Here is a 9,144-nt window from a genome sequence, read left to right on the forward strand (position 1 = left end):
CCTCCCAAGCCAAGCCACCTGGCAGCCTGGCCAGTGCAGCCACACTAGCAGGCCTTAGCCCAGGGGACACTTGGGACAAATTTCTATTCTTTGAAAGAGAAACCACCCAACATAAAAGTTGGATCTTAAACAACAAGGGCAACAAAAGGAAAAAATAGCCTCCAGGAGCAGTGGATTCATGGTGCAGGCAATGAGCCCCAGCAATAACCTTGGAGGCAAAAAAAAAAAGATTAGATCTAAGGAAAATAAGAACCACAATGGAGAGTGCTTCATTATAACCTGGGATGAAAACTGTCCTGACAAATGACAAGTAGGATGGGCGATGGTGGGGTTGAGGTGTGAAGGCATCCTACTCCACCTTCATTTACAACAGTGGTTGGTGTGGGGTAACAACTGAGTGCAGGGTAACAATTCCAAATATTCAGAATGGCCAGAGGCAGTTGCATTTTAATGAGGTGGCACAGGACAGCAGGGCTCTCAGAAGTCAGGATAAAGAATCTGACAGCCAACACACATGGCGAGTTTTTTGTTTTGTTTTGTTTTGTTTTTTGCATTAAGTATAGATTCAGAAGGACACAGGTGAAAAAAGTTTGGGCATTCAGCCACCCAGTCTCATTGAGTTCTCTGCCACCTCCATGTCAGCATCCCGTATAGAGTGGGTGGAGCACGGAGAGGGAACCACAGTCCAGAGCAGGGCAGCACTGAAGGTGACTCAGGTGAGGCTAAAGAGAAAGGAAAGAATGCTGTCAGTGAGTGATTCCCATCACCCTCCATATTCAATGATATTGCCTCCACCCATGCCTGGACCTTTGTTCCAGTTCAGCCCTAAGGAGTCACACTCAGTATCCCTCCTAAGTTTTATTGTTCCCATGGGTCACAATCCAATTTAGAACTCTCAATGCAAAAAAACTAACTTCTGAACTAGCAAATAGCTCACTTGGATAAGGTAGCCTGTATCTTGGACATGTTCACGCTGTGGTTTCTATCTTCACAGACTCCTGTGCTAATTGGGTATGGGTGCTCCGTGGCAGGTGGCTAAATGCCCAGCAACTGCTTTTCTTCCAAATAAAGAGGTGCTTGAGCTTCACATAACAGTCTCCAGAGTTAAAGCCTAAGAACCCCTTTTTTTAAAACCCAAATTTGGGGCTGGGTGGTGGTATATCCGGTTCAGAGCATGTTACCAAGCACAAGGACCTGGGTTCAAGTCCCTGGCCCTCACCTGCAGGGGGAAGGTTCACAAGTAAAGTAGGGCTGCAGGTGTCTCCCTCTTCCTCTCTAACCCCCTTCCCTCTCAATTTTTCTGTCCTATCAAATAAAAAAAACAGTAATAACCCCCCACAAAAATTAGATGATTGACTCTCATGCAATTTCCACCAACCAATGAGTCCCTTGAGCATCTGGGATGTTCTTCACTAATAAGAGAAATAGCCCCACCTTTCCTCAAGGCACAGTCCTTTTGTGTCTGAGGCTTAGGTTGCTACCTGCTAACAATGATATAAACTGCAGATATAAACTGCAGAACAATGTAGTTAGGGATAAGGTCAATCAGAGGGAAGTTCTGTTCAGAGGGGGTAATGAGCTGAGTCTTCAAAATGGGAGTAGAGTTAGGGAGAGAGCATAATGGTTCTACAAGACTCTCATAGCTGAGGCTCTGAGGTCCTAGGTTGAATCCCCAGCACCACCGTAAGCCACAGCTATGCAATGATCTGATCTCTCTCTGTATATCTTTCTCTGTATCGCTCTCATTAAAATAATATATATTATATATATTAATAGTATATATATTATATAATACCAGGAGGTGGCACAGTAGATAAAAGTATTCGACTCAAGCATGAAGTCCTGAGTTCGATCCCTGACAGCACGTGTACCAAAGTGATTTCTGGTTCTTTCTCGCTCCTCCTACCTTTCTAATAAATAAAGAACATACTAGAAGGAATACAGTATGATATATGCTGTGCTACATCTCCTCTCCTTACCCCAATAGAATAAAGCAAAAAGAGAGAAAAATACCTGTCAATAAGGGAATCCCGCATGCTGGTAGCAATGGTGCTAGGCTGGGCTTCATTCAATTTGAAGACACTCTCCACTACCGACAGCTCTGTGCTGGTTGTGTCCAGGCCACAGAAAGCACACCAGTCATTCACCACCATCCCAGCAGCAATCACATCGCTGCCGCGGTTCACAGTGCCCGCCTGCCAGAAATGAGTTCAGTGTGGGTCATGGTACCAACAGTCCAAGATTCTCCCCTCTGTTACCCAGACTGACCCCAAATTCTGTTTACTTAGTCAACCTCAAACTGTGGCAAGTAAGTAACTACTGAGTGAAGGGATGTGTGCTTCTTTAGAAGACAGAAAATAAGAATACTTACCACAAGGGGAACCTGGAGAAGAGAGGACAACTCATCCTGGTCTTCAATTGAGGTTTTGGGATGTACCAGTCCTCCCTGATTGCTGAAGACACAGTAGCTTCCTACTAGCACCTGGTCAGCTACTGTCTGTCTGAAGACTTCCACTTTGAGCACATCAGCCAGGATTTCTTCTGTCTCCTGTCAGTCAGAAGTTCTGTGGTCAGGACGTAGAATTTGTAGTTTGAAGAATCATAGGCCTACGATGCCCAGAACCACCCAAGGCTCCTCCCTAAGCTCCTCAATCCTCTGCTATGTTGCTACATGTGGAAAGCCTTATCCAGAAAGAGAAGGAAATAGTTTGGAGGCAAGTATAAGCTGGTTGAGTCCCTATTGTGATACATGCCCTGAGCTGCTAGGGGATGGTCTTCACTCCACCCTCTTTCCTCCAACCCAAATCCAGGAGTTGCAACTGCCAGTCATCTATCCTGGTCCTTCTGGAGGACAGGAAGGTCAACATCCCTAATTCTAAAGGGTTGTGGGAAGATAGCCTAGTGACTATGCAAAAGGCTTCCCTGTAAGCCAGAGTTGAGCAGTATTCTCTAAAAAATATCCCAAATTCTGAAGAATGAATTCATTCCCCAACTTCTTTCAGCTACTGACACCATGGAAGGCCTCTATAACCACTATTCTAAAGAGTGCCTGAAATGCAGGAGCTATAATGAACCAGAGCTATCCTTCAGTCCTGCCTGAAAGGCAAGAACAACTGACTGGGCTGGTCCTGTGATTCTTGGGCTGAAATCAGGTTGCCTCACCCTGTCCAGGTCTGGGTGGACCAAGGCCACATAGTCGTTGCAGGTGGTGACATTGCCAAGGGCTGAAAGCCGCTCCTCTACCCGCCGGATCTGCACTGAGTCTGGGAGACAGTTTCGAATGTGCTGCAGTTCCTGATCGGTGGTGTTATTGGGCACCAGGAGACCATGTCTGTTCCCTAAATATAACAGAAACCCATTAAGTCGTAGGCACTAAGGATACAGCCCAGTCTAATTAGGTTCCCCAGGAAAAGACTTAAGCACAGATCCTAGTCCTCAAACTCACAGATTCATATAACACCCAGGAAGTAAGCATCTCACTGGGCAGGTCAGAGAATGGCCCTTATGTCTTTTCCAACACATTTTGCATGGGTGTGGGAGGAGGGAGGTATAAGACTAGCAAGAACATTTCATGCATTTTGTTTATAGGTCTTAAGCAACAAAAAGGTATGGGATCATCACATCACAGGCAGAAGCTGAAAAACAAGATCAGAAGAGAAGCACTAAGCAGAACTTGAACTGGAGTTGGTGTATTACATCAAAGTAAAAGACTTTGGGGGGGGGGAGGCTCAGGTCCTGGAACATGATGGCAGAGGACCTAGTAGGGGTTGTATTGTTATGTGGAAAAGTGGGAAATGTTACACATATACAAACTATTGTATTTACTGTCAACTGTAAAACATTAATCCCCCAATAAAAAATAAATTTTAAAAAAAGGTGTAGATTTTGTTACTTAAAGTTATAGCACAGTATAGGAGGTGGTGCAGTGGGTAAGTGTTGGACTCTCAAGCATGAGTCGAAGAGTTCCAGATCCAGCACTTCATGTACCACCCTAATAATCTGGCTCTTTCCTTCTCTCCTCCTAACTTTCTCATTAATAAGTAAATGAAATATTGGGGGCCAGGTGGTGGCACACCTGGTTGAGCACACAGTAACTGTGCAAAGAACCAGGTTCGAGGCCAACTGCAGGAGGAAAGCTTTGCGAGTTGTGAAGCAGGGCTGCAGGTGTCTCTCTCCCTCTCTATCTCCCCCTACCCTCTCGATTTCTGGCTGTCTCTATCCACTAAATACACATAATAAAAAATAAAAAATTAGTAAGTAAATGAAATATTAAAAACACACAACAAACCAGTATTACAGAAGTCATTCCCCACTGTAACTCACATAGTGAAGTGTTTAAAAACACTCAAGAGGGGGGTCAGGTGGTGGCATAGTGGGTTAAGCGCATGTGGTGCAAAGCACAAGGACCGGCGTAAGGATCCTGGTTCGAGACCCCAGCTCCCCACCTGCAGGGGAGTCGCTTCACAGGCGGTGAAGCAGGTCTGCAAGCATCTATCTTTCTCTCCCCCTCTGTCTTCCCCTCCTCTCTCCATTTCTCTGTCCTATCCAACAACGAACAACATCAACAATGGCAATATTAATAACCACAATGAGGCTACAACAACAAGGGCAACAAAAGGGGGAAAAAATGGGCTCCAGGAGCAGTGGATTCATGGTGCAGGCACCGAGCCCCAGCAATAACCCTGGAGGGGGAAAAAAAAAAAAAGACACTCAAGAGGCCAAGGTTACCAGGCTTAAGACAGAAAACTTACAGAAGAAAATCCTCTATGACCCCAATGAACAGAACAAAGGCTAGCCATAAACTGAGAAAGAGCTCACAGAAGGGTCAATGGTCAGTCTCAACAGTGCTGAGAAGCACAGGTACAATAGGGATGCCACTCACATGTGGTGAAGGGCTGTTAAGTTTAAATGGATAACAAGGATGACCCAGACCATCTTACTCTGTCATTTCCCCCCCCTAAGACTTATCTGTTAATGAGACAGAGAGAGAGAGAGAGAGAGAGAGAGAGAGAGAACACCAACCAGAGCATCTGTCACATGGGATGTCTGGGGTTGATCTCAGGGCCAAATCAACCAAACAAAACTCTCAAGACCTCACGTCTGAGGCTTTATCCACTGCACTCCCTCCTGGGCCCCTGACACCATGCCCTTTTTCTTTCTTTCTTTCTTTTTTTCCCCCAAAGGGAGAAATGGATGAATGTTAGGTAAGAGAAAGGAAAGCAACTGGCTCAGAGTCAAGTCCAGGGGCGAGATGCCACTCCCGTTCTGACTGTCACTAACTAGGTGTGGTGCCTAGTGAGTGAGTCACCCGAGCTGAGTCTCAGCTCCCTCACCAGTCACAGGCGACCAGTAATCCCCACATCTCACGAGTCTGGTCTTCATGAACAAAGAATGAGGACGACTGTAGGAAAGCGCCTACCTAATGTGACTGCCCAGCCGACTCGGGTCCAGAAAACGGAGTTTGTATCAGAGGTTGTCCCTGACCTGCTGACACTCAGACAGGTGTCCAGCCCTGGGAGTCCCTAGTCCGCCGAGATCAAGGACGAGCCTGGACGCTGCCGGGCCAGTCTGCCCCCGCCCCCAACACAGCCAGGATCGCTGGGGCCGCACCCCCCTCGGCGGCCCCCCCCGCCCCCCGTCTTACCCACACACATGCGCCCGATGATCCTGCAGCCGGCGATGGACGCGTGCACCACGGGGATGGTGTCGGAGAGCTCGCCCTCGAACACACTGTCGGGACACGGACGCTGCGGTCACCGGGCTGAGGGGTCGCAGATCCCGACCCCCGTCACCCACTAGCGGATGGGTCCCGGGTTCGCACCGCACCTGTAGAAGTTCTCGGATCCTCCAATGGCCACCAGGCAGTAGGTGTTGGTAAGTTTGGCAAAGCAGCCGATCTCACAGTTGTTCTCGAACGACGCTCGCACCGCCATAGGGCCTGCTGGCTGAGCGGCCCGGAGCTGAGTCCCTCAGGCCCCGCCGCGACCCCGCCCCTCTCGGCCCCTCAGGGCCCCCTCCTGACTCACCGGACCCCGAACCCTTCCGCCCGACCCTCTCGCCTCGCGGCACCCGGAACTCACGCTCGTTTACTTCTACAGAGAGGCCAGAGAACTGCAGATCCCACACGCGGCACCAGCTCCTCCTCCTGTCCTAAAAGATTTCCGCTTCCGTCTCCGCCCTGGGTGACTTCCGGGAGAGGCCGGCGCACCGGCCACGCACGCAACCCCTCTAGCAGGACTCTATGATGCTAATAGGCCCCGCCCCGCCCCGCCCCGCCCCGCCCCGCCCCCTGCACGCTCGCTCGCCTCATCCGCCCACAGTCCATTCATTCAATGTTCACTTATCACCCATCTTTGCATCCGCCCATCCATCATTCAAGCAGAGAGACAGAAGCCACAGCACCAAACCGTCCTTCAATATAGTCGGACTTGAAGATTTTTTGTTTGTTTTAAGACTTATTTATTAATGATAAAAAGGAAGGAGAGAGTGAGAACCAGAGCAATGCCAGGCATGGACCACCTAGGGTAAGGTGGTGGCGAAATCAATGAGGCGCAGAAGTTATCAAGTGTGAGCCTGACTCAAACCCCCAGCCCGCTCCCTGCAGATGAGGGAAGCTTCTTGACTGGTGGAAGAGTGATGCATGTCTCTCTCTCTTCCACTGTCACACTATTTCTATAGTAATAAAATTTTTAAAAAGGAAAAATATGGCTTCTGGGAACACTGAGTTCAACATGCAAACACCGAGCCCCAGCAATAACCCTGGTGGGAGGAAAAAACAAACCTGGGACCTCCTGCCTGTATGTCTATCACTTTATCTACTGTGTTTCTCCTAGGCTACCATGCAGGAGATTTTAGGATCTGAGACATGAGGCTGTTTGGATGTGGTTAGATAAAAGCCAGGGCTGTCTCACAGAAGATGGGTTGGTAGTGCATGTCTATTGCCCAGTTAAAAGTCTGAGGAGGAAAAGCAGGTGTGAGAAAGTGGCAAGCTGAGCATGCTGTGATGGACAGATTTCCAGTCCAGGTCTGGAGCCCAGAGGAGATGGAAAAAAAAAATGGAGGAAGGGGGCTGGACGGTAGCACAGCGAGTTAAGCACACGTAGAGCGGACCCGTGTAAGGATCCTGGTTAGAGCCCCTACAGGGGGGTCGATTCGCAAGCGATGAAGCAGGTCTGCAGGTGTCTTTCTCTCTCCTTCTCTGACTTTTCCTCCTCTCTCTATTTCTCTCTGTCCTATCCAACAACATCAACAACAGCTATAACAGTAATGACAACAACAACAATAACAAGGGCAACAAAATGGGAAAAATTGCCTCCAGGAGCAGTGGATTCATAGTACTGGCATGAGTCCTAGTGATAACCTTGGAGGCAAAAAAAAAAAAAAAAAGGAGGAATAAGATTTGGGACATAAGGGCCAGGAAACAACTCACCTTGTAGGGCACACACTTTACCATATGAAAGGACCCTGGACTTGAGCCCTGCACTAGGGGGAGATTTGTGAATAATGGTGTGGTGCTATGGTTTCTCTCCTTTCTCTGTCTTTCGCATCTTCTGTGTCTATGTGAACTTGAAAAGAAAAAAAAGTTATAATAAATTAAATAAAAACCAATTAATTCACCGAGAATAGAATTACTCAGATGCACAGCTCCAGCAGGCGTGTGTGTGTGTGTGTGTGTGTGTGTGTGTGTGTGTGTGTGTGTGTGATTTGGAGCTAAAACAAGAGGTAGATAACAGAGAGGGTGAGGAGAGACGTCCTGTGGTCTGGGAGGTGGCACAGTGGATAAAATGTTAGTCTCTCAAGCATAAAGTCCTGAGCTTGATCCCCAGCAGTGCATGTACCAGAGTGATGTCTGGTTCTTTCTCTTTCCTCCTATCTCTTTTATTAGTAAATAAATAAAATATTAAAGAAACAGAGAGATACAGGATGTCCCAGACAGAGGCTAAATAGTTCAGGATAAAGGACAGAGGGAGAGTGGATGAAGCATGGCTTTAGGAAGAGACTGGAATGTGACGATCTAGGTTGGCAACAGGTTGGCAAGAGTGCAGGACTGACTGGCTTCTCCTTTGTAATTCTCGCATGTGATTGATCACTTTCTCAGTAGTCACCTTCTTTTCCCAGGATCTAAATGGTAGCAGTCAAGGGAAGATTAGTGGGATAAACTTGACCCATATTTTGTAGAATCAACAAAAGTCCTGAGAGGGGGCTAGATGAAGAACTGGGATGAAGCTTAGTGGCAGAGTACATGTCCCCAATGTATGAGGTCCTAGGTTCAATCCCTACATACACCTCAAAGAATGTCAGTGAGAGCAGAGGGGTTAAGGTTCAAGTCCAGCTCTACTACAGGGAACCCTCCATAGTTAGTCTGAATGGTGCCTCGTTCCTGCCCCCAGTGCAGAGCTCCTTATCTCTGCTTTTTCTATGGTAAACCAGGCTGCCGCCAGGTCATAACATATCTGCCTTTATTGACTTGTATCAGGTATATTGTCATAAGCAAGTGATGAGCTGAGGGAAAAGACCCGCAACCTATCAGAACCTGCAATTCTATGAGCACCCAGCAAAATATTTGTCACTAGGTATCTGTGTCCTCTACTCATCACGTGCTCTCCAGTTCCTCCATAGACTAATCATCTCTCCCCACCTCCTCTTCACCTGGTTCCCTCTGCCAGGAATACTTCGATCTCTTTTCCGTTTCTTTAAATCCTCCCCAGCCTTCAAGGCCTGACCTAAAGGCTGCTTCTCTTAAAAACTCTTCTCCAGGGGCTGGGCAGTAGTGCAGCAGGTTAAGCGTTCATGGTGCACAGCACAAAGTCCAGTGTAAGGATCCTGGTTCGAGTGCTTCACGAGTGGTGAAACAGGTCTGCAGGTCTCTCTCCTTCTCTACCCTCCCCTTCTTTCTCGATTTCTCTCTGTTCTATCCAACAACAATGACAACAGTAACAACAACAATAAGATATTAAAGAAACAGAGAGATACAGGATGTCCCAGACAGAGGCTAAATAGTTCAGGATAAAGGACAGAGGGAGAGTGGATGAAGCATGGCTTTAGGAAGAGACTGGAATGTGACGATCTAGGTTGGCAACAGGTTGGCAAGAGTGCAGGACTGACTGGCTTCTCCTTTGTAATTCTCGCATGTGATTGACAACA

At 47.8% G+C, this 9,144-nt stretch overlaps 1 protein-coding gene across 4 annotated transcripts; it reads right to left on the reverse strand.

The window, feature by feature from the left end:
* Positions 1-420: 420 nt before the first annotated feature.
* On the reverse strand, positions 421-6,228 carry EIF6 (eukaryotic translation initiation factor 6). 4 transcript variants are annotated; one of them, XM_007522648.3, is made up of 7 exons: positions 6,081-6,228; positions 5,827-5,941; positions 5,645-5,730; positions 3,163-3,338; positions 2,372-2,548; positions 2,014-2,195; positions 421-722 (listed from the first exon to the last, which is right to left on the reverse strand). In XM_007522648.3, the coding sequence occupies exons 2-7, from the start codon at positions 5,931-5,933 to the stop codon at positions 713-715; spliced, it is 738 nt and encodes a 245-aa protein (XP_007522710.1). In that variant the 5' UTR covers positions 5,934-5,941; positions 6,081-6,228; the 3' UTR covers positions 421-712. The 4 variants fall into 4 exon arrangements, with proteins under 4 accessions (XP_007522710.1, XP_016043426.1, XP_060044965.1 ...); XM_016187940.2 differs by having other exon boundaries at positions 5,827-5,945; XM_060188982.1 differs by lacking the exon at positions 6,081-6,228 and adding an exon at positions 6,027-6,045.
* Positions 6,229-9,144: the final 2,916 nt, after the last annotated feature.

This window comes from Erinaceus europaeus, chromosome 1, assembly GCF_950295315.1.
Source record: "Erinaceus europaeus chromosome 1, mEriEur2.1, whole genome shotgun sequence".
Classification (NCBI taxonomy): Eukaryota; Metazoa; Chordata; class Mammalia; order Eulipotyphla; family Erinaceidae; genus Erinaceus; species Erinaceus europaeus.